Raw genomic sequence first — 26292 nt, 5'->3', positions numbered from 1 at the left:
TTGGCCTTCTGGCTTCTGACTGCAAGAATCAGAGATGAAGGTCCTAGGATCCCAAGTGGTCCTTGCTTCATGATCCTGTAGATTCTTCCCCTCCAAGGTGAAAATATGTTTCCTGATTTATGACACGCTTTTATTCTTTCCAGAATGATGAAATTGAGCCTTCAGCATTTACTTATGAAAAGTTCTATGAACTCACACAAAAAATTTGTCCTCGGACAGATATAGAGGATCTATTTAAAAAAATGTAAGTTCCATTTATGAGACGGTGCCCTATCGATGTTATCCTTGTCCTTTTAGATAAAACTTTTTTGGTCGTAATATTTGATTGTAGTGTGTTGACAGTATCTAGGCATATCTAGTTAGGGTTATATTTTCACCCCCTTAGTTTATCTGTGTAAAAGTTCACTCTGAGTTTTTGAGAAGCTTTTACACAGGTGAGTGGCAGCACCTGGAACTTTTTTTTTCCCCCTTGCATTGGCTTTACTAACTACCTACAATTTTAACCTGCTCCTTTAGGTATTAACCCATTATGTGAACTAACTAGATGCAATTTGGAATGTTATTATGTTGTTAAAAAGTTCATTCATTCCAGTTATCTCAAATGGATGACTTACATGTTGTTGTTTTTTAAGTAATGTCTTTTGATAACGCTAACGAGGAACTGCAGACATGTTCTGTGAGCTAGTGGGAATGTTTTCTTTCCTTTGCTGTTGTTGGGTTTTTTTTTGTGTTTTGTTTTGTTGGTTTTTTGTTGTTGTTCTTTACAAGCAGTCTCTGGCCATTTTAAGAATGCACCACTACCTCAGGGTTAGAAAATAAGTTTAGAATTATCATCAACAAATGTCAACATGTAAATCGTACCTACTGTAGCATCATATACCAAAACTTACTTTTTCTAATAAATTTCTTTTCAGCAATGGAGACAAAACTGATTATTTAACGGTAGACCAATTAGTGAGCTTTCTAAATGAAGTAAGCTTTTTCATACATTAACTCCATAAAGTCTGTGTGCAGTGGCTTGCCTCCTCCAGCGTCCTCATTGCATGCCCGCATCATATGCCCTCATTTGCTTTGCTTCTGACCTGCCAATCTTTCCATTATAGCTTTACCAGGTGCAAAAATCAGCTGCTGCCCTTGTGTGTTCATGCACTCCCTACACGTTGGCTTTGCACACTGCTTTTCTGTTGGTTTCTTGCTGTGATGTGTCGCTCCGGTTCTGTGTGTGTGTGTGGATTTTATATATTCATTTAATTAAATGTGTCTGTGTTTTTGCAAGACGATATTTAAGGTACTTACTTTTTTTTTTCTATTGATCTCATTAAATAGAAAGAGAATGGATTGAATTTACCCCCATTGTAGTTGGATTCTCCATTGCTAACATTTTCTCATACCTCTGCATGGACTGGAAAGCTTTATTTTTGTCTTTTAATGGATTGCATGTAAGAAAAAATATGTAGGTTCAAATAGAATATTTTGAGAATAAGCATAACACTGGAGTTCCTGGGTGAAAATATAATACATATTAGGCCAATGGGGCTGCAGGTTAAATTTTTACTTTTTATTTTTATAACATCCCCAGAGCTAATTTTAGAACATGATTCACTTAACAAGCAAAACCAGTTGGCAACATTTGCTTAAGTACAATAGAAAAATATTTTAGAGCAAGTAAAAATTGCAACGTGCATTCCAACTAAAATTAACTTTTTTTTTATTTTACATGTACAAAAAAAAAAAGGTGTTTTCTCTTCAATGAAACTCACTGAAACTCTTACTAAATCCCAAAAGGGAAGTTTACTTTTTTTTCCCAACACATTAATAATAAGAAGAGTTTAAGTGAGGAATGGACAATATATTTTTGTTTCAAAACAATTTATGTTAGCCGTTATACTATATAATGGGAAAACGTTACAATAGACAGTATCATGCCAGGTACGAGGTCTTGCCTCAAAAAAAGACAACAGGCAGACTGTGATTTGCCAGTTTTAGAGACAAATCACATCTTTGCCATAGGGCTTCTATTTTTTTCTCTGCCAGGGCTCAGCGATTTCCAACCTGTAGGGTTGCACTTTAGAAGCTATAGTAACCAGAGCATAAAGCACCGATGCAGGAAAGAGAAGGTACTCTATATATCAGCACAGATGCCCCCACTTTTTTTTTTTTTTTTTAAGCAGAGCCATCCTGCCACCTGTTGGCAGCTCAGTGGCAGTTCAGCTCAGGCCGTGAATCGAACCGGTGACCATGTTGCTCAGAGCTCACACTCTTGAGAGAGCTCTTAGCCAACTGAGCCACTCGGCCGGCCCGCCTCCACTTTTAAATGCGCCTGTCAGTACAATACAATATTTTAATTGAAAACATTTTAAGTTTTTCCACTCCACTAGGTTTTGGTCATGTGAATATTGTATTCATAATCTTTACCCAGATATTATCCACATTCTTACGCCACTGTTGCTCAGAAGTTAAATTGCCTTCCTTTGTTTCCTTAACCCCTTTCTCCTTTCTCTTCTTTAGAAAAAAGTTATTGTTTTATTTCCCTCAGCTTCTTCATGCATAGTAGGTCATTGATCATCTTAAGTTGTGCTGAGATGGGCAGGAATCTTGCTTTCTACCAAAGAGGGAAGATACTTTAGTGGGTGGAGAAAAATCTACCACATCATCAATTTGCCACTTCCTAAAAAAAGACCTCCTGTGCACTCCGGGAGGAAGCTGGCACCCAAGACATCTATTAAACACTACAGAGGCCTTAATATACATTTCTCTGTGCAAATAAAGATAATTCTGAAGTCTGAGGATAGGTGCTGCATTCACGGGCTCTTATTTCATGCTTCCTTTTATAGATTGTTTTCGTAGGCCTACCCAGTAATCACCCTTATCATTCTTATACATCCAAGACATATCAACATTGAATTTTAAAAAGATATGATCACCCCTACTTTCTTGTTCTGCCATCCAAATTCTTTCTTAAAATACTTACTATTTGATAAGGTTTTGTCCATCACTATTACAGTAACCAGTAGCACTCATTTGTTATTTATGCTTCCTTCTGTTTGGCTTCTCGCTAACCGTAGGGAAGCACCTTTAATTTGGGGGTGGGACTGATGGAGTCAGTGTGACTTTATATTGATTGCTTTAGGTCACAGAGACTACAGAAAAGTGTACAGCCTTTATTTTTAATCAAAGTGTCTGTCCCGAATCTCTTCCTTGTCTATTGTAGTGAACTGAACTGTAAGAGCTAGACAGAAATCTTTATGTGTCCTTGAAGAAGCTTTGTCAGGCGTAGGGAACTTCTGCCAGGTCCTTGCACCCTCTCTTTTGAATCCTCCGGTTGCCCCATCATCTCTCTAAAATCAAAAGCACCCAATATGCAGAATTGCCTTCAAAACCCATAAGAAATGAGACAGAGTTCACTCAAGAAGGGAACAGGCATTGGGATGCAAGAGTCTGTGAGTCCAAAAGCTTAGACCCAAACGTTTTCAAGATGCCTTAGCCACATAATCTCAACAAGCCAGAATTCAATTGTGTTAGAAGCCCTGGATCATTCAATAAGACTAGGAAAAATAAATACCGTATTTTTCCATGTATAATGCACACCCACATTTTTGTCCCAAATTTTCAGGGAAAAAAAAAATCTTTCGTTTTAATTTGTAACTCAGATATTTAGTGGTTTACATTTAGGTACTTGTTTTTTGTATTTTAAAGAAATTTTAGCATTTATTTTTTAACATGTTTTGGCACAAGAAAATTTTTTTTTTTAAAGATTTTTATTGGGGAATTGGGGGGATGGGAACAGTGCTCGGGAATTGGGGGACGGGGAACAGACAAGTTGCTGTCGTTTTGTTCTTCAGTCTAGTTGTGGAGGATGTTGCTTCACTGGCCCAAGTTGGCACTATCACTGTGCTCTTCCTGGGCGAGGCAGATCAGTCACCGGCTTCTGGACGGCCGCTCACTGCAGCTGCTGTCCGCTCACGCTGGCTGCTGGCTACATACGGTAGCCCATGGCAACCCACTGCCACAGGGGCTGCAGCCTACACCGTCGCCGGCGACTCAAGGCAACCCAGCTCCAGATTGAGCTGTTGTTCAGCATCTTAGTTGTGGAGGGCAGTGTCACTGGCCCTCATATGTGGGATCCGAACCGGGGCCCTCTGGCATCCCAAGCCAGTTCTTAACCATCGCGCCACTCGGCCGGCCCATGGCACAAGAAATTTTATGTAACAAATAATTACAAAACACAAGAACAAATACAAGGTATAAGAAATTTTATGTACTGGTAACAAATTTACAATATTTACACATCATAAAAGGCCAAGAACTTTCCATCATTGCCAAGTTCATTGTAAATTCAACAAAACTGATTATCATATTCCAGGGCATTATTTTGCATATAGATATCGTGATTGATTTCTAGAGTTACACTTTTAACCCTTAAGCATAAATAAAAGAATTAAAAACATTTATATAGATATGGAATTAGTACTACCCATGTATTATATAATGCATATCCTTATTTTTCCCCTCATAAATTTGGGCCCCCAAAAAAGTGCACGTTATACACAGCAAAATACGGTACTGTAAATTCCATGAACATGAAAGAACAAGCCCATATTCTCATTATTTGCAGATGATGACTGTATATCCTGAATAGTAAAAACTATCAACTGAAAAACTCTTTGAATAAATAAGAGAGTTTAGCAAGGTAACCAGAGAAATGATCACGAAAGCAAAATCAATAGACACATGTACACCAGCATTAACCAATTAGAATAGGTAACGGAAAAAAATGTCATTTCTATTGTACAAGCCATGCTGCCTTCCACCATTTCCAGCTTGTAAATCCCCTTGCTCTTTATATGAAATTTTTATATGAAATAGGAAACTGGAAGGAGAAGAGGAGAGGCAATGGGCCGTTTACTGGCTTGGTTGCCATGTGAGGGTTTGTACCACCTCCTCCCTATCCATGCCATGGACACTGACTAGCTTTTCACAGTAGCTTTAGCCCTGCTCCTCCTCTGCTTCTCAGTATCTCCTTGTTCATTGTTCCCCAAGGTGTGGTCTGTGGACCAGCAGCACAGGCGTCCTCTGGGAGCTTGTTAGAAATGCAGAATCTCTGGTCCCACCCAGACCTACTGAGTTGGAATGTGCACTTAAAAAGATCCACAGGGGGTTTGTCAGCGCAGTATATTTTGTGAAGCTCTGTCCTGGTGCATTCCTAGGGTTCCTCCTTGGAACGCTTGGTGTGAACGGGAAGAATGTGAGACCAGCACATAGCTTCCGGTATTCGCCATAATGAATTTAGTCCTGGGAATCCACCAGTCAGATCTAAAATTTTGCCACCGCTACGGGTCTTCTTTCCATCCAGTAGACTGAGGGAAACTTTCTTTGCCTATATTATAAAAATAGCAAACTCGGGTCTAGGAGAGCTGGTGGAGGCACTCACTGCCAGCTGCCTCATGGTTAGACACTGCTACAACTCAGTTCTCTGTATGTGGCAGGACTAAGGACAGTATCTGGGCTTCAGTTAGTTTCACCTCTCTTTTCCTGTTCCCAACAAAAAGCTAAATTGGTTTTCATTTTAGCTTCATCCTCTATTTGACTTCTTACAAAGATGATAACAATCTAGGTTCTGCAATATTGAGAGATGCATAGAGAACAAGAGAGAAAGATCAAAAAAGGAAAAGAAAGAAAGAAAAGAAAAAGATCTTACATATCCATAATGATAAGGAATAAGCTTATTTTCTTGTTGCTGGTAATCTTCCCTGTGCATTACATATATTACATCATCACATTAGGGCTAAACCTCATTTTTAAAATTTATTTATTTTTTATTTATTGTTCAGTTGAAAGAATATAAGAAAGGGCCCACAATCTCTTTCCATTTACAATATCTTTATTCTTTAATTCCTAGGCAAAGAGAGAGAAGGAAGTATTTAGGTTCATAAGGAAGCCTCCCCTTGCCATTTATTCCTTTATTTTCTTTATCTCTTTTGAATATTATTTATGTCAACATCTATCTCGGTGCTACTTGGACTGAAGCGAGGCTATACCTTTTCTCAGTAAGCGTAAGGACATCGTAATGGAGCCCAGTCCATTAACTCCCCAATCACTTGGGCACCGTTCTGTGACCTATTTTTGGAAGCTGTTTAGAATCTCATTTTACAAAGTTTGAGACATCATGGGGTGAATGTCCTGGACACATGGCTTCCCTACTGAAAACCCTTGGTCCCTCGGAGCTGTGAAGCATTTGCCCCACTGTGCTTACGTCTGTGTGGAACTCTTCTGCAACTTTATTAACCTGAGATTACCTGGAGATGATCTTTTTCCACTTTTCTTTTTCATCTAAAAAATATAGTTTTGTGACTCTAAAGCAAATCTTACCACTTGCTTCCTCGCCTTTGGATTATCCAGATTGCACTGTACTTTCTTTTGTTTTGAAACATGAAACTGTTACGTTATCTGGTGGAGCAGATGCAAAAACAAATGCAGTTTCATATTGTCTGCTCTTAATGCTTATTTGCTACAAACCTAGAATAGGAGATTGTGATACCTCTATTTTAGAACTTGGTTTTTTTAGCTATTGCTTCTGATAGGCAGGATGTTCTAGTGAATATCATGCCCTGGGACTAAATTTTCATGGGGTTTAATCGGAGGACATCTTAAACATTCAGCATTCTTCTATCCTTGCAGGACTTAGGTACTTTTTTAAATGATATGCAAATACGTTAAAAGGCATATCTTTATATTGTTAGGGTAGTACTCCTTAAATTGGAGCGCATCAGAATCACCTGAGAGGTTTGTTAAAACACAAATTCATGGGTTCCACCCCAGAGAATCAGATTTGGTAGGACTGGGGTGGGGCCCAAGAATCTGCATTTTTACCAAGCTCCCAGGTGAGGGTGATGCCATTTTTGCCATTCAAAGACCACATTACTGATAACGCCAGATTAGACTACACACAGATATATATATATATATATATATATATATATATATATATATATATATATAAAACACATAAGAATGCCTGGATTCCCTCTCCTGCTTTCCCTAACTTTATCTCTTCTCTCCCCTTTAACTGAATTTTCTCTTTCTCTGGCTTTTTAATTCATATGGATTTGCCCCATCATCCCCATGAGTCCAGAATACTTATCAACAAGCATATCTATAAATCAAAAGACTTAATTTTAATAAAGAAGAGAAATAGAGTGGCCAATCCTAAACATAAATTACAGTGGGGTCTAAAGAGAACATTTTATCCCACATGCATCTTCTTCCCTGATATTATTTACAGAGACAGAAGGGAGAAGAAATGTGCCTTGAAAGAATTTTTTGTTCGTTTGTTTATTTGTTTGTTTTTTCAAACAATGCATTCTCACCAGAGGAGTGGTGCTTGTCACTTCCTCAAATAGCAAGCTGTAGAGTTGCATGACAGCATCTATTTCCTAAACAGGGTCTAGCATGCCTTCACTTGCCTGGCATCCCATGGTCCACTTCACAGTTTCTCTGCATACCCCATAACTTTTGTTCGTTATGGTCTCAAGGCCTGTTATTAACCTAACAGCTTCCGCTGTAGCACATGCATGGATGTGAGCTGTTGTGAGCCGTAATTTCTTAGATGACAACAGAAGCATGCTTCATTGGGATAAATTGACAGAAAGATATTGATTCCTTTTGAGTGAACACTCAACTTGGTAGGGAAGTGGGGGGACCAGGACAGGCTAGGCCACAAGTGCTTTAGGAAATTACATCAAATGTTCGGTTGGCTGAAGGCATTCATTCTGTGTAAACCACTTACCAAATTATCATTTCAAAATCAATGGGGAAGCGAAATCCATATGAACTTTTAACAATTGTTTCTTAAATACATTTTCACTAGTGTTTTTCCGAAGTCTGTGCATATATTTGGGTAAAGAGTTACTGCCAAGGTCCTACTTATTGACCAGTTTTTGCTCACATCTGCTTACCTGCCATTACTCCACTGAAGTTTGCTTTATTTATTTGATGGAAACGAGGGTTACAGTGTTCGGTCCTCTAAACCCACAGTGAACAATAAGGACGTTTAATGGACCCACTGCTTTCAGGTCTATACAGACAGGTACACACACACACGCACACGCACACGCACACACAACACACACACATGCACACATGATGGTAGTTGGGTCAGTTAGCAATTTGAACTTGTTCCATCATTGTTGTGAAGTTAGGGTACCAAACTGCAGGAACAGCATTGCCCCTGGTGCATGCTGTAGTACCACAAGCATCTAGTGCTGATTGGAAAAGCATGATATCACCACCCTCCAAGTACGTTCATCATTCACGTGCTGTCTGCCCAGAGCATTTCCTCAGGCAAACAGAGTTAGAGTTCATAGAGAAAAAGACTTTCTGAAATACTGATATTTAAATACAGGTGTCCATACTGTTTATAGCTTGTGCTGATTAATTTTCACCATTATTACAATCGGTTCATTTTGATCAATATTCACTCAAAAAAAAAATGAAGCATGCAGAGTGCCCAAGAACTCTTTTATTGATGTAGAAAGATATAATGAAATGAAATGAGGTTTCCAGTCTTAGGGGATTTTGTTATTATTGTTTTTGTTTTGGCACTTAAATTAGTATATTATCTGTTTGAACTATTTTGAGGGGGTTTGATTTTTGCTTTTATTTTTCTTTTTTAAAGATTTTTGACCTCACTTTTTATAGACATTTATGCCAAATATCTTACCTGTGGTATGGCAAGTATTAGGTTGTCAGAAAAGTCATGACGTATTTTTTCTATGTTTTTCGTTGCAAAAATGCATCAAGACTTTTCCGACAACCCAATAGAAGACAATACAGTTGACATGCACACCATATTACGTACCCTTTAATTTTTGAAGGGAAAAAAGTATACTCTGTATTCTCTCTCTCTAGCTCAGTGAGGGGAACTAACCAAGTACATCCAAATTTGAAGTTGTTTTAAAGTATATTTTAGGGAGAAAGACAGGAAGACAGTGAAACCCTATCTTTGTAACTATAAACATGATATTATAGGTATATTTTGTTTTAGAAATTACATACTCTAGTATAGTAGTGTGTAACACCAGCAAGGTGAGAAACTTCAACCTAAATGGAGTTATTTTCTCATCATAGCATCAACGAGATCCTCGACTGAATGAAATTTTATTCCCATTTTATGATGTTAAAAGGGCAATGCAGATCATTGAGATGTATGAGCCTGATGAAGACTTAAAGAAAAAAGGTAACAAAAGTGAAAAAAAGATAAATTTTCTTTATTAAAAATAAAAGCAAGAATGTATGCAACTTTTAAAGTCCTCCGATTTTTAGTTAAAAGTATCTTTAAATGCCTTGGAACTCCCTAGAGCCAAGGATTGGTAACTGATTTTTTTTTCTTGCTCTAAGTTGGTATAAATTTTATCTTACATCAAAATTTGTCCATGCTGCCTGAGGAAAAATGTTCAATTTATTGTATTACTAAACCCATTATAGTGGTATTTCCCTCCACGTACTTTCTTATATTAGATCTTCAGTATTGCATAATGCTTAAAATGTAAAAATGCCAAATAGAATCTCTGTTTGCAATCTTTGAAAAGAATTTCATTGCCTATAAAAATTTACACCTGGATTTTCTCCCTTTCATTTTGGCAAGCCCAGTAAATATAGTACATTATTTGATGAGCCTCCTCACCCATCATTTCATCTCTGGTGGTATGGAAGATACATGTAATTGATATGAAATTAAACAGTCAGGAGTCAATTTAACAAATTGTTGGGGTTTTAGAACCTTTGCTCCTTTCAATGAAACTTTGAAACAGTGCGTTGTCCATTCCAATGTTTGACAAAGGAAAGGCATAGAGAGAAAATTTCACATCAGTCCCACAGTGGTGGGAAGTAAGATGCTAATATACCTGGCCGGGAGTGCCGGGAGCTACCTGAGCTAGAGCCTCTGGCCTGTGTCTCAGTGGTGAGAGAAAGAAGAGCTAAGTTCAAGTTCTGTCTGTCCCACGTGTCCATGAATATCGTGGTTGCTGCAGTTTCCTCCTCTTCAGAATAAGGGTTCTTTTTTTTTTTTTAATTTTATATCTCAGTGAATGTGGCTCAAAGGTTTCTATATTCTCTGGACCCACACAGAACCTGTTTATAAGCATGCTTGGCCCACCATATGGCGTGACTTCATCCTTGATATTTTCCCAAGTCCAGCAGAGTTTTCCCTGGTGAATAGCCCTGCAAGAACTCTTTCTGCTAGGGCCTCAAATACCTATTTTCAGCAAGACTGCTTCATTACTTACCGCTCTGTCAATATTCTGAGTATCGCACTTGATTCCACATTGCATGTGATTCGAGTGAAGGGAGAAGTGGCTCAATAGAAAGTCTAGCACTTTGCAGTGTTTGATTTGATTCTTGTTGCTACCCTGCCACTGTGTGTTACCTTGAGCAAGGAACTATATTCCTGGGCCTCCATGTCCCTGCTTATAAGATGGTGGGGTTCATACAGTCATTCAACTAGTATTTCTCTCCCTACCTTCATTCCTTAGAGTTTGTAGAGGGCTGGCTGTGTGCCGATCACTGTGCTGGATACTGGGGAGTGAAAATTGAGTAAGGCAGCAGTGATCTGTTGAAAGAGAAAGACATATGCCTCAGCAGTTCCTTAGCAATGTGTTAGATGTTATGATGATAGAGGTATAGCGTTATTTCTAAAGTCCTTCCAGATCCTAAACATCTATGAAATTACCATTGACATGTCTAAAAAGCACAGCTTCACTGTTACACTGATGATGGAAAATTTTGAAGTCTGTCATTATCAAGTATAAGTGAAAATGTGGTGCACAAGCTGCCAACTTCTGGTGGGCATAAATTGGCACAAACAACCACCTTAATGAATATTTTGGCAATAGTTAGTACAGTGGAAAATATACCTCTCCTACAGCCCAGCCTTTCCAGTTCCAGGCATGTGCCCCAGAGAATTTCTCATGTATTTCCCAACTCTGGATGTCAGAGTGGCCCAGACTCATCCCTCAGACCTCTGCTCCATTTACCACTCACTCCTTAGGTGAGCTCACGCAGGCCAATGGCTGTAAGTTTCTTCTATACACACATGACTTTCTAATTAAACTCTCCACTCCTAACCTCTAACTCAAACTACAGACCTATCAGACCTGTAGTAGAACTCTCCATTTGAATGTAGAATGGGCATCTCGATTGTGTGTGTACATTATGTTTTGATTCTCCTTGCCCACAGATCTGTTCCTTTCTCAGCCTAGAAAGTGGTACCATTATTCACCCAGTTTTTCAAGCCAAAACTCTTGGAATCATCCTCAACTTGTGTTGCTCTTTCATATCACCTCTAATCCATCAGCAAAACCGGCAAGATCTATCCTACAAATAAATTCTGAATAAATAATTTCTCGTCATCATTACCTTTACCCGACTATCCAAGCCTACATCATCTCTCCCTGGACAATGCCAGTTGACTTCTAACTAGCTTTCTCCTTTCTACTCACTGCCTTACAATTAATGCCCCACACAGTGGCCAGAGTAAACCTTTAAAACCAAATTGAATCATGTTACTCTACCCTTCAAAATCCTCCAAAGGCTTCCCAGCATGCTTAGAATAAAATCCAAAGTACTTAGGGAAGACAGAAGTCCAACTGATACAGCCTTTGGCTGTCTCTCCAACTTCATTTCCATCTAGTTTTCCCTCCATCACCACTCCTGCATCAAGATCTTTGCACTTGCTGATCCCTCTACCTGGGATGGAGGGATGGGTTGCCCCAGGTGTGCGTGTGGCTTGCTCCCATGCATGAATGTGACAACCTCAGAACAGCTTTTTGTGACCACATATCTAACACAGCAGCTTGGTCATTCCCTATCACTTTTATTCCCTGCTTTCTATCTCCTTCTAACACTTCCACAACATTGTATTATACTTATCTTTGTGTGTTAACTTATTTGTTATTTTGCCCATAATATGAGTTTAATGAAGTCAGGGCTTTCCTGTTTCTTCTATCTATCTGTCTATCTCAGTGCCTCAAAAATCACTTGCTCTTAGAATAAATGTGTGGAGATAGAGGACACAAATTTTTATTATTGTACTTATAATTAGAAATGATCTAAGTGTCCATCAACAGGATAATGGATAATAAACTGTGATATATTGATATATGGACGACTATACATTCTATATACTACATACTACTATACATTATTCAGTGAAAAATAAATGAACAAGAGGTACTTATATTAACTGGATAAGTGCCAAGAAAATATAGAGCAGAAATAGCAAGTTGCAAATGCAGGTCATGGGATATCTTTTATATAAATTTTAAAATATTCAAAACTGCCTATTGTTTGGATAAATGCATGTGTATTAATGTTACAAAACCATCTGGTGAATGTTAAACACAAAAACTAGGGTAGTGGTTGTCTCCACTGGAGTGGAGAGATGGAACTGAGGGTGGGGAACCCAGGGTGCTGCCAAGGAATCTGTAGTTATGTATTCCTTTCAAAAATGTTGAGCAAATATCGTAAAATGTTAAAATCTGGCACAACTGTGGTGGAGGTTTATGGCTATTATATTTCTTATGCTATTATCTGTATTTTTCTGAATCCTTAAAATCTGTTCATAACTTGCAAATGCTTAAATAAAAACAAAAGCTGAAGCTGTTGATGACTGATAGGATAGGAGAAGATCCAGAAATATTGGTCGCCTCTCCTGCAGTTACCTTGGGCTTTGTCCTCAGGTCAGAACGGTGTGACTGAAATGAACAGGGGCTCTTTGGACCGTGTTTCAGTGACCTTTGCAATCTCTTCTCACCAGTTCCATACCCTGCCTTTTAGATACAATAGGAAAGCTGAATTGTTCAAATTCAGAGAGACCACTAATCCCTTCTCCAATCTGGGGAGAACAATAATGCCTCACCGTTGTATGTATCCCAGTTTTTTGAGAGCACCTCTTACCATCATGACAGTCCTGGAAAGCAGGTGCTGCCGGTATTTCCCCCCCATTTCTCAGAGGAAGCTGAGACCCAGGAGCATAAGGAATGAGTGGCAGGTGCAGAACGAGACCATGTCCCCTTGGCCCCTGGTCACCACAGCTTCTGGTGCTATGCTTCTGAAATTGGGGAACTGTGTGCTCCCCCATCATGTACATAAAAGCTGAATGCTACCCCATTGTGGAATGCATTGGGTTACTTATAATGTGCAACTATGTTATTTTGTCCAAGTTCTGAAAAATGATGCCTCTTGGGAAAGAGACTATGAAGACGTTTGCACTCCTCCTGTTCAAGCTGCCTCAGCTGCCATGAAAAAACATGAGATATGTATCTTTAGAGCCACAGGTCTACTAAGATATTCTTTGTTTCCCTAGGCCTTATATCAAGTGATGGGTTTTGCAGATATCTGATGTCAGATGAAAATGCCCCCGTCTTCCTAGATCGTTTAGAACTTTACCAAGAAATGGACCATCCTCTAGCTCACTACTTCATCAGTTCTTCCCACAACACCTATCTCACTGGCCGACAATTTGGCGGGAAGTCTTCGGTAGAAATGTACAGACAGGTTCTCCTGGCTGGGTGCAGGTCAGAAACTCAAGATGGCTGTTGTTTTATTTGTATATGATGTCTCTTTACTTTTCTCTGAAAAAAAGGAAGTAATAGTCAAAATTGGTCCTTCTCTTAAACTATGATGGTCATTTAACCTTGAGAAAGATAGGACAGTGTCTATTCCAGAACAGTCTAGAATCCTACTGTGGGTAAAAAGATATTTTTTACTGTAAATTTGAAATATCCTCCAAAAAATGCATATTTTAAGAAGTCATACTAAGCTTCCTATTGGTCATAGATAGACATTTGCAAATTTAGCTTTAGCTTTACTTAATGTTAAAAGTTCTTAAATTTTCATTTTCTGAGAATAAAGACTATTGAAAATTGCTTTTCTTTTGCAGAAATTGGCAAAGGTTTAAAATATGACAAAAATGTTGAAAGTGAAAAATAACAAATGTAATTTCATTATGATTTTTTTCTTGGTTATCAATAACCAATACTTTATTTTTTTAACCCACTATTTTTTTTAAGCATGAAAATACTTTAAAAGAAATCAACTACATCATGACTTCTGTCTCTAAATACTTGACTATGAATCACTGAAACAATGAGAATGTTTTCCTTTATGGCCTAAGTAACATCATACCACCTTAAAAAATTATTCCTTAACATTATCTAAAACCTAGCCCATATTCAAATTTCCCCAGTTGTCCCCAACTTGTCCTTTATTGTGGCTATGTCACAACCAGGATATCATCCAGAACCACACTGGCTGTGATATCTCAGAAGTCTCCTTCAATCTTCGACAGTCCCTTTCAGATGACACCAAACTGATGAAGAGAATAATGAGATTTAAACCTGCATACTACATGAAATAATCATGTTACTTAATTCATTTCATTCTCCACTTCTGTCAGAAAACAACTTATTTTGGTGTCTTTTCTTTTACTTTGTACATACACTGTTTTATTGTAAGTGTTCAATATTACAATTTCACTATGTTTCTAGATGTGTCGAACTTGACTGTTGGGATGGAAAAGGTGAAGACCAAGAACCGATAATAACTCATGGAAAAGCAATGTGTACAGATATCCTTTTTAAGGTAAGTTTTAAAATTATATAGCCATAGGGTTTTCCAAACTTGTGTGGAAATAGAGAGATGGCGTGGAGAAAACAAATTATTCACTTCCTCAAGCATTTTACCTTCAAATTCCTTTCTTCCAGTTCTGAGGAGAAAGTCAAGAAAATGTTTTCTGCACTTGCTATCTTTTTCATGCTACTTTTCCTGCTTTCAAATGCTGACAGTGCTAATATAATGAGGTTTCTCTGGCAGGATGTCCCTGGTTCTACTTATTTTTAAAATGTCTTTCATTTTTTTATTCTTTTTCTTTTTTTTTTTTTCTTACTTACTTTGCATTATTCCTGAAGGACTTCAAAGTGAAATAAAAAGATAAATAGAATACAGGAAATAAAATAGATGACAAATAGTGCCTATAAGGGTAAGAAAATAAGATAGTGAGATTAGAGTTTATAAATGCTTGTCAAGAAGCTCTATAAACTGTCAAGCCATACCACAAGTTTTCTAGAATTCAGCTCAAAAAAAAAAAATGATGATTCACAAAATTTATAAAATACAGATCAGTTGGTCCAGAGAAGCACAGTAACTCCCAGTTCTGATACCAGAGAGAAGTTGGTGGGTTTTTTTTCTTCCCTCCAGGATCCTCATAGAAGGGAATCTAACAGTTTTACAAATAAGCATTTCGGTAATGGCCTTTTGGTGACCTCTATGTATAATTGGAAGGTTGGTTTCTTAGGACATTCCTCAATATGCTCCAATGATAACCTGCCAAATGACAAGTCAAAAATGAAATTCTGTGGTTGGCCAATATGTCAGATACCTGGATCTCTATCAGTTCAGTGTTGTAACTTATTGCAACATCTGGAGCAGTGATTTTCAACCCTGCCTACATGGGGAAAATCACCAGAGGTGGTTTTAAAAACAAATGCCTAGGTTTTATACCCGTAACACGCCATGCGTATCATTTCTCTTAGCCAAGATGTTGGCGAGTGTTGAGCAGCAGTCAATTCAAGATTATGTTCCCTGAGAAGTACCAAGAGCATATTCAAGTGGGAAGCCTTGGGTTTGCACAGCCAGACAGACTGACGGGGAGGGTTGATGTCCTGTTTAGAGGATTATGGAGCCTAGTAAGGAAGCTTAGCTGAAAAGAAGGTTCTTGCCCATCAGCTTGGAGGTGAGCGAAGGAGAACCCACGGGAAGGGCCAAGATTTTCCTCAAGGAGTAATTCTTGGATAGCTCAAGGGGATAATCAAGGTCACAGGCATTTTCATTGGAAGGAAACTATAAGCAAGAATAACTAAAGGACCACCTTCGCCATAAGGATGCTCAATAAAATACTCCAAGATTATGTAACCTAGGGCATCATCATTTCAAACGCACTTCCCTATGTAGCTATTGTAAAATATTTTCCCAATTAACTGAATGATGGGCCTTGCCCTGTAGTTAACTCTAAACCAGTAGGAAGTTGGGGATTTTTACCAAATAGGATGTCCTGGTTGTAGAAGCGTTGGTCTGAGGCCATGACTTCTAAAGCTAAGCAGAGAGCAGGGCCAGTCATCTTATTAAAGAGAGATCATGATGGGGAGGACATTCTCAGCTCATTCAAAGTTGTTTCAAGTGACCAAACTCTCAGTTCAGAGAGGGCCATCCAGAGCACGTCCTGTTTTACCTCATATGTTGCTTGACCAAGGACAACCTCCTCCCTGGTGCCCCCGCTCCGCCTTTCACCACGCTAATACAAAACACGAGATATTGGAAATATCACATAAATTCATGGAAGTCTTCACCGAGTTCATGAGATGTATGTAGCCAAAAACTGATCCCCTGATGCAGAGCAAAGTCAGTAAAGGCTTCCAGCAGTCCTTCTGTCATCACCAACATGTCTCTCCTCGAGGCAGGAGGAGTAGAAGAGTGGTCTGTTGTGATTATTGCTCTGGCAAAAGCTCACCTGCTAACAAGAAGGTGCACTGGTCTTGGCAGATTACTGAGCAAGGAAATAGCCTGCCATGTAGGTGAAATGTCTTGTCAGTGAATAGCACCATAATGTTGGAGAGGTAAAAGATAGCTGTGAAAAAAAAAAATATTCACCATTAACTGTGCCTGGCTCTAACCACAGGGGACTCAGCCTGTGACAGTGTCGAGGTAAATGGGTTCTCCAGGCCTGAATTGCCAGAATTGGCTTTCTGAAAAGCTCAAAGTAATAGTCTGTGATTGCTTTCAGGTGCCTTAAATTTTGTTCTCTTTTCTCTCATTAACACTCTTTTATCTTTAAAGGATGTTATTCAAGCCATCAAGGAAACCGCATTTGTCACATCTGAATATCCTGTAATTCTCTCCTTTGAAAATCACTGCAGGTATAATGATTAATTCTACTCCAAGTCTCTCAGCATTATTTCCTAACCCTCATCCCCCACTCCTGCTCTACTTCTTTTTAAATAACCCAATGGTTTGTTTTGTCTTATGCAACACATAGTCAGTCTTAGGCAGAGAGAGGGAGAGGGAGAGGGAGAGGGAGAGGGAGAGGAAGAAAGAGAGAGAGAGAGGAAGAAAGAGAGAGAAAAAAGAGAAAGAAACGAGAAAGAAAAGAGAAAGAAAGGGAAAGAGAGAAAAATTCAAACCACTACTCCCCCACTTCCTAAAAAAACAAAAACAAAAACCCCAAAGTCATCTTATGTGTTGTAGAAATGCTTCCTCTGAACAAAAGTCAGAGATCAGGACACCTTGCTCAAAATTCCAGTGAGTCGGAAGACTTGGCAGTATATTTAAAATCAGACTTCATGAACTTGAAAGACATTTTTTAATGATGTTTACCAGCTCTTAGTTTGGGGGCAGAATCTCCTTCTTTTTTAAACAATGCTGGTTTAGGTTTGTGGTATGTAACCGTACATCTTACATTAATATCAAGGGGACAATCATGCATTCTGTCGAGTGGGAGTTTTTAATTGCCTAGGAATGAGTGTTTCTTATTCTTGGACAGTTAATGGATGTTTGAATTTACAAATGCCAGTTCTTTCTCTCCAGCAAATATCAACAGTACAAGATGTCCAAATATTGCGAAGATCTATTTGGAGACCTCCTGTTGAAACAAGCTCTTGAATCACATCCAGTAGGTATTTTTAGCTAACCATATTTCTAACGTGAAGGGATTTGTTTTGAAATTCATTTCTAAGGGGTCAAGTAGTTCTGGAGGACTAATGCTAAAGATCTTCACATTTATTTAAATTCATTGGTACGGAAAGCTTTCACTGTGCTTCAGAGAGATGTGTAGAGAGAGACATAAAATAAACATTGGGTTCAGTTTAGTTCGGAAGATCTTGGAGTCTTTATGGTTTCTGAGATCTCCTAAAATTTCATAAAGTTCCCACTGGCCAAGTGTCTAGACTCCACAGTCATTCTCAACTTCAGTTACATGTAGAACCACCTGGAGAAACTGTTAAAAATACCCCTGCCAGGGACCCACTCAGAGATTCTGATTTAATTGTTCCAAGTGTTTTAAAAGCTCTCCAGGTGAATCAAATGGGCACTCAGGGTCCAGCACCCATGGGAGCCTGTTGCTACAGGAAGTTCACATATTAAAGTCACTGAAGCCTGAGTTCAAGTTTCCAACTCCCAAATAAATAGTGGGGCAATGTTATATGTACGTTTTTTGAGCTTCAGTTTTACACCTGCTAATTCCTTCATCAAGCAAAGACTTTTTAACCTGTGGCCCACAGATAGGCTTTGTAGGGTCTGTGAACTCATTCTCATTGCATACAATTTTTTTTGTATACAAAATTCCAGAGAGTTCATCTCATTTTTCCAAAGATCCATGACCCCAAAGGGTTAAGATCCACTGTCAAAGATGTTATGAGTCGCAAGACAGCTAATGGAATTAAAGTAATAGAACACTGTGCAGTAGGAAAACATTTTGCCCCATTATTGACAAGCAGCTGATGGGCCCAAACATGGTAGACTGAGGTGGCGGTAGAACGTTACACTGACTGACATGAAGGAAGGTGCTTTGTGTTACCTGTGAACACATCACGCAGTTGAACAATGTGTTTTTCAGAAGTCATCTGTGGGAGCTGAAAAAATATAAGAGACAAGGATATTTTCCTCCTTTGCACCCACCCCTGATTCTCTTCAGTTTATGGAAGCCATAGCTGCAGACACCCTGTCCATGTCCACACAGCACTTTCTGTTTCCCCGTGTACTGCCCTGACTTTCAGCTGACTGCCAGTGCCTGCAGCTTTTCCCCTGGTCACTGGAGCCTGCCCTGCCCACATATGAAAGAAAGGCCAGAAGGGCCAGAGAATGAACACCCCCACCCCATGCTCCCTCACTCCTCAGGAGGGGTAACTCTGAGCATGTGTTCTCCGCAGTCCCCCAGGTTTCCCCAGCAGGACTGCACTCCAGTTGCCCACAGTGATAACTTGCCTGATTAACACACCATTGAGTGGCTGCCTGTCTTCTTTTTATCACTTTCTTACTCCTCTTGGAGTTTCCTGGGGTGTCCTCCCAAACAAACTACAACGGATGCACTAATCTTTACCTCAAAGACTGATTTGAAGGGAACCCAAACTGAGAAACATCCCTGATTTTTTTATTGTATATTTTTTCACCTAGGCCCTCTGTTTATTTTTTTTTTGGCTGTGCTAAGGTGCTTGCTTTTGTGGAAAGACCCCTGTATTCTTTGTGAAGTGATATGCACATACATGAATGGTGTTATGGGAAGCATAGGTAATATAAGTGAGAGTAAGGCCTCCCTGAACTAAAAAGCTTTCAGTCTTGGAGGACGGGAGGGAGTGCACAGGACACAAATGTAAAAACATAACCAAAGAAAAGTTGGCCTATGATGTGTTAAATATTTATTAGAGATAGTGAGGTTCAAGAGAGATCACTCGGGAATGGACCAGTTACAACAGCCTTCCCAAAGGAAGCAAAATTTCAGCAAGGGGTTTCGTTTGAGGCAGCACAGACGTAGGAATGTACAGTGCCTTGCATGTAATAAGTAGTATAAAATTAGTTTTGAAAATGAATGCATGCCCGTAAGGGGTAGATGGGTAACTGAGTGGATGAGTGGTGGGTTGGTGGGGGGATGAGTAGATGGATGGATGGGGAAATAGGGAATGGATGACTAGATATGGCACACTTATATGAATCAGAGGTAATAGAAGAAAGACATTTCCTTTGCAGACATAAATCCAAACAAATGAAACCATAGTAGAAGTCAGGTTTCAGTAATTAGGACCACTCCCTTCTTGATTCCTTTATTGAACCAACAAAACCACAGTCCCAAGTCTTGAGGTCAGATCAGCCTACAGGCTTACTGTACAGCCCCACACTTGGGAGGATCAGGGGAGACTCCTGACTTATGGTTGGGAAAGCCAGTTCTGACCCCAGCTGGCATAATGATCCTTTTTACTTGACCAGATTCTTAAAAAGAGCAAAGCCTGAGGTTGAACAGGAGCCCCGCCCACAACACCATCCCAGGTCAGACCCAGCCCCACTAGGGATAGTGGAGCAGCTCTGCACACCCTGGAGACTGTGTGGATGTCAAGCCTGCCACAATAGTATAAGGCAAAGTCGGATACTGCAGGCTAATTTTGAGTTGGGGAATGAAAACGTAAAACTGTGCTGACTGCCATCTAGTGGACGTGAGTTGTATAACTCCCCGGCCTCCTTGCTTATTCAGGGCTGGGGATGAGAATGGAGAAGCACAACCCGTCATTAATTCAGCCTTTTCCGTTTCTTTCTAGCTCGAACCAGGCAGGCCCTTGCCATCCCCCAATGACCTCAAAAGAAAAATACTCATCAAAAATAAACGGCTGAAACCTGAGGTTGAACAAAGTAAGTCAAATACATACATCTGTGTTGGAAACGTACATACACTGTGTGTTTGGACAGTTCAGCTCCATACAATGAAATATATTTTAAAAACACTGATTTGGGGGGGTGGGGGGAGGGCATAGTAGTGATGTTACATATACTTCTCAGAGCAAAGTTGCCATGTTTACATTTAAATTTAGTTTCTGCATCGGTTCATATCTGCAGTGGGAAAAGTATATTCATATAACAGAATTTGAAGGGATCCCAAAAAGAAGTGAGAAGAAAGTAAAAGAGACATTTTAGAAATTATCAAGATATAAGGAACTAGCATTTTATCATTATATACTCTCTAAACTCCTCTTATAAAGTTTTCTTTTGCAGTTTGCCTGTATGATAAATACATATCTAGGGATCCTAGGTAGATATAACAGTGTGAATATGTATATGTGTGTGTAGAGAGAGATTGAGAGAGAAATGATTTTATATAGACGTTTTACCCTGTATTTTCCTAGAACATTTTCTTTGAAAATATTTTCTTTCAACAAATCTCAGTTCAATAAATTAGTAGCATCATATGTTGGTATGATTGCATTGTATTTTTCCCTAGATATTCTAAATTAAAAGTGATAATTATATTTATTGTAGTTTGCTATTGCAAAAGCAGTTATGCCATAGGAAAATGAAAACACCAAAAAATATAAGAAACTAATAAAATAGACCTAAATAATATTTTTTACACAAGATACCTGTACTCTAGACACATGTACACATGAGCACATGTTTAGACATATACATTTTTAACAAAATTGGGATCATGTTAAATGTACTAATTTTTTATTCTTTTTAAAGCAACCAATTAAATGTACTTACATGCAGAAGGATATAAATCTGCATCTTAACTTTAATTCTAATGTGTGAAACACTACAAGGTCAGACAATTAAGTTCACGAGCTTGTTGCTAACCTTTTTTGATATCAGAGGGATTATTCATTATGAATTTGTACCAACTGGACAAACAATTAACCAAGTTTACTATTTGGAAGTGCTGAAAACGCTGCGTGAAAAAGTTAGATGAAAATGACCTGAACTTTTCGCCAACAATTCATGGCTCTTGCATCACGACAATGCACCAGCTCACACAGCACTGTCTGTGAGGGAGTTTTNCTGAACTTTTCGCCAACAATTCATGGCTCTTGCATCACGACAATGCACCAGCTCACACAGCACTGTCTGTGAGGGAGTTTTTAGCCAGTAAACAAATAACTGTATTGCAACACCCTCCCTACTCACCTGATCTGGCCCCCAATGACTTCTTTCTTTACCCGAAGATAAAGGAAATATTGAATAGAAGACATTTTAATGACATTCAGGACATCAAGGGTAATATGACGACAACTCTTTTGGCCATTCCAGAAAAAGAGTCCCAAATTGCTTTGAAGGGTGGACTAGGCCCTGGCATCGGTCGGTGCATAGCTTCCCAAGGGGAGTATATCGAAGGTGACCATAGTGATATTCAGCAATGAAGTACATAGCACTTTTTTTAGGACGAGTTCGCAAACTTAATTGTCTGAACTCATATACAGCATTTATTATGTGGAATATGGTATAATTTGACCAGTCCCAAGGTAATGGACTTCCATTACTATGAAAACAACAACGATAAACCTATCTGAATATTCATTTTGTGCATTTGTACAGCCTTCTCCTTGGACTCAATTGGTATCATTAGAGTTGGCTGGCCAAAGCATATACACATTTTTTATTGGGCTGGATCTTGTTATACTGCCTTTCAGAAAACTTGTACCAATTTATACTCTGACTGTAATATACGCGACTGCCTGTTTCCTAACAGTATTCTTAATGCTGGCTGTTGGCCATTTTTATATGTTGCCCAATAATAGAAGAAACATGGTACTTTAATTTTTTATTTGTACCTCTTTGATAACAAGTTTCTTATAATTATTTATGATTTGCTCCCTTTTTTCCATTTTTTAAATTTTTTCATTTGTCTTTATCTTACTGACTTACAAAAGTTTTTTATATATTAGGATAATAACCCTGGTTGTATCAGTTACAAATATTTTTTCCTGAAGTTTTGTCAGTCTCCAATGAGCATGTTTCTTTTCTGTCACTTCACCTTAATTGTCCCCCAAATTATGGGCTTTCGTTATTAAGACTTAAATCCTTCACAATGATGGAGCCCCCCTCTCAAACCAATGGCCACAAGTTTGAGCAATTAGCCCGTGTTCCGGTAGTTCTTCATAATGTGTAGATAAGGTGGTTGTTTCACGTTCCTTAAGTTCAGTACCAGGCCTGGGTGAGACAGTGGCCTTAGGAACGTCACAATAGGGGCCACAACAATATGTTTCCTGGCAATCTGAAAGCCCAGGTTTTCTAAGTGACCTAATATTTGTCACCTTCTCCTTCCTGTTTGTTTTTAATAACAGAGCAGCTTGAAGCTTTGAAAAGCATGATGGAAGCTGGAGAAACCGCTGCCCCAGTTAACATCTTAGAGGATGATAACGAAGAGGAAGTAGAAAGTGGTGAGTTGTGTTTGTGTCTTATTGGTTTACATGTCATGAAAATATTAAAAAAAAAAATAAGAATAACATGAATTCGTCTCAGTGGGCCCATTTATATCATGTGACATTTTCATTTTTAATAGGTATGTATTCATGCACCAAACTTAATCTTTGGGTATTTCTTGGTATTTTTCCAAATAGGATTATTTCCATTTTACCTGGGTGCTAGAGTTTAGTGACTTAGTCATCTCTCTTCCTGTTGTACATTTGGCTATTCAGCAGAAATTCACAACCAGAGACTCCCTGAAGCACTTACTATAGAAGGCAGGGGTTGGAATAAAAAGACTATTTTACAATTCCTTCCTATAAACAAAAACACAAACTTTAGTGTCATTAGTGATGACCATAGTAAGGCAAGTTAAAAAGAAAGGAACGTGGGTAGAGACCCTCACGTCAATGATTGGTTTGTGTACACACATAAAAGGAACTGGAAACTCAAAGCCAGTATTAAAATTTCCAGTTTAAATTCGTTCACATAACCAGCTGACCAGAGCTCTCTATATAGATAGATAATTTTAACAAAGGCAACCTTGCTTAAAATATTCAAATATTTGCTATTAGCTTCTATTTTACCTTGGCCATATAGCCACAATCATCATGTTTCATTTTAAATGGGTCTTTTGAGAAGTTTGGAATGTTTTTAGCAAATTATTTGCTTATTATTTATCATGAGAAATAATTAACAAAATGATTTGGACTTGCATTGTGTGTCTATTGGTTACACAGTGCCTTGAATTTATATGGTGGCTTTGGGCTAAATGATTTAGAAATATTTGTAGAAACTCTCTTCACTTGTTGCATAAATATCTGAAATAATACAAGAGTAGATTTTAGGAAATTTTGATATTATAGGTAAGAAGCCTGAATGCTGTGATAATTAACTCATCTTATTTACAACCCCTTAATAAAGACTTCTGACTACAGTACAGACTTCATAACCATGGTTTATGTTGCATGTGCAAACCACGGGTTCAACTCCACTCCCAGAGAAAAATCATACTGACTTACTTTTATATGTTTTAGATGGCAGGTTGACCTAGGAGGCCAAACATTCCTGATATTATTTAATCATGCCTGTTATGGTTATCTATTACTATGTAACAAATCACCCCAAAATTTAGAGGCTTAAACAACACTTTTATTTTTTTCATAGTTCTCTGGATTGTCTGGGCTCGGGTTGGTGTTTCTCCCTTAGCTTTCTCATGCAATGGGCAGCAGATGACATCTGGGACTGGAGTCACCTGAAGGCTCAGTTGGACCAGTTGTCCAAGATGGGTCACTGACATGGCTGGCAGTTGTCTGCTGGGAGCTTAGCTGGGCCTACTGACCAGAGCACCCCCATGTGGCCTCTCCTTGTGGTTTGGGCTTCTCACAGCATGGTGGCCACATTCCTAGATGAAGTATCTCAAGAGCCAATGATCCAGGAAGCAGAAAGGTGCTAAGATTTAAGAGCTGTGCCTGGAGCTGGGACAGCACTACTTCTTCTCTGTTATTCATCAAACCAGTCTTAGGGCCCGCCCAAATTTGAAGAGGTTGGTGAGAAGCAAGATCACGTTGTAGAAGAAAAGTGGAAGGGCAGATGTTTTTGCAGCTGTCTTTGGAAAATGCAGTCTGCCCCAATGCCTGTTATTTTACATTTTTTTTTGCAAATAATAAACTAAACAAGATTTAAGAATAAAGTATTCAAAGGAATATATTTCAAAAGGATAGTAAAATACTTTTAAATTTGAAAAGATAAATATTAGGTGAAAACAGTTCTTTAGCTTATGTTTCATAGATGGTATTCAAAAACTTGAAGGCATCACTAGATACTAGATACCAGTAAAAAAATCTGCAGAATAATGGAATAAATTGACAAGAAAAAAAATTATAATAACTACCCTTGTACCAACTGTGAATTAAGCAGTTTACTGCCTCGTCTGATCTTTACACAGCCTGATGAAGTAAGTATCATTACACTCATTTTTCAAATGACGAAACTGAAGCTTAAAGGGGTAACATATTTTGCACATGATCTGCCAGCTGGTAAGCAGTGCAACTAAGATTCAATCCTAGAATTGCCTTGACGCCCTTTGTGTCTTACAATATTGCCCTTCTAAACACAGATATGCAAGATCATTGTTAAAAAATGTTTTAGGGCCAGCCGAGTGGCTCGTTGGTTAAGAGTTGGCTGGGACACCAGCTCTAAGCAGCAGGACCGCCGTTTCGGATCCCACATGAGGGCCAGTGACACTGCGCCCTCTACAGCTAAGATGGTGAACAACAGCTCAACCTGGAGCTGGGCTGCCGTGAGTTGCCAGCGACGGCGTAGGCCACAGTGAAGCTACAGTGGGCCATAAGCTACCACGACTGGCTGGCAGCTGGCAGCCGGCAGCTGGTGTGAGCTGCCAAGAGCTGCCATGAGCAGCCGTCCAATGGCCAGCCACTGATCTGCCTCACCCGGGAAGAGCGCAAGGATCACAACACCAACATGGGCCACTGAAGCAATGTCCTCCACAGCTAGACTGAAGAACAAAAGAATAGCAACTTGTCTGTTCCCCTTCCCTGATTCCCCAATAAAATCTTTAAAAAAAAAAATGTTTTAAAGGAAAAGAATATAACTGATGAAAGTCACAGATGTGATATTTTCTGAGCACACATGCTAATCTAAAATGAGGGTCAGTGTGATTCCACTTATCATCCTTAAGGATACTTTCCCAAATTTTATGAAGATGTTCATTATTCCTACAGACAAAAAATGTATACCTCTAGTAGCTCTCATGTTAGTTCAAAATATACTTGAGATGTGGGTTACATTTTAACAGAAATAATCATGTGAGATAGTATAAATGTAGGAATAACTGAGCGGACAGAACCAGCCACTTGAATTTCTCTTTAAAGGCATAGAGGTTTCCGCTATACCGGTTATGCATTTGATTCTTGGGTTTCCTCAGTAACACTTGGCTTTAGTTCTGGGGTACCAGTTGGTTGTAATTACCCTGGCATCACAGTATGATCCAGGAATGCTGTACATGAATGACTAGAGTCTCTAATTTAAATACTTTGACACAGCAGGCAAGAGGAAACCAAGCATAGTTCAAGAGGGCAGGTCTGCCTGGAGGCTGTAGAAAATAGAAAAGGCTCTCAGTCAGTGAAGGCATGTGCCCCTTCATTCTCTGGATTCAGATTCAGAAGGACACAGGGCTCCAAGACTGTGAGATCAGCAGTGGGAACACCAGAATTGTATGTGGTTGTGGGTGTGTCTGTGCATACTTGCACACTCAAGAGAGGAAAACATTCATTCATACGA

General features: G+C 39.0%; 1 protein-coding gene across 1 annotated transcript in view; it reads left to right on the top strand.

Moving 5' to 3' along the window:
* PLCB4 (phospholipase C beta 4) overlaps positions 1 to 26292 on the top strand; it is a 168515-nt gene that overhangs the window by 63951 nt on the left and 78272 nt on the right. Inside the window, exons 8-16 of the mRNA XM_019635242.1 lie at positions 144 to 244; positions 915 to 972; positions 9127 to 9235; positions 13361 to 13571; positions 14544 to 14637; positions 16888 to 16967; positions 17635 to 17719; positions 20352 to 20442; positions 22869 to 22964. Coding sequence (XP_019490787.1) covers positions 144 to 244; positions 915 to 972; positions 9127 to 9235; positions 13361 to 13571; positions 14544 to 14637; positions 16888 to 16967; positions 17635 to 17719; positions 20352 to 20442; positions 22869 to 22964 — 925 coding nt within the window. The remainder of the gene's footprint in view (positions 1 to 143; positions 245 to 914; positions 973 to 9126; positions 9236 to 13360; positions 13572 to 14543; positions 14638 to 16887; positions 16968 to 17634; positions 17720 to 20351; positions 20443 to 22868; positions 22965 to 26292) is intronic.

Source organism: Hipposideros armiger, unplaced genomic scaffold, assembly GCF_001890085.2.
Source record: "Hipposideros armiger isolate ML-2016 unplaced genomic scaffold, ASM189008v1 scaffold_20, whole genome shotgun sequence".
NCBI classification, from domain to species: domain Eukaryota; kingdom Metazoa; phylum Chordata; class Mammalia; order Chiroptera; family Hipposideridae; genus Hipposideros; species Hipposideros armiger.
This window is presented reverse-complemented; position numbering and strand designations above follow the sequence as displayed.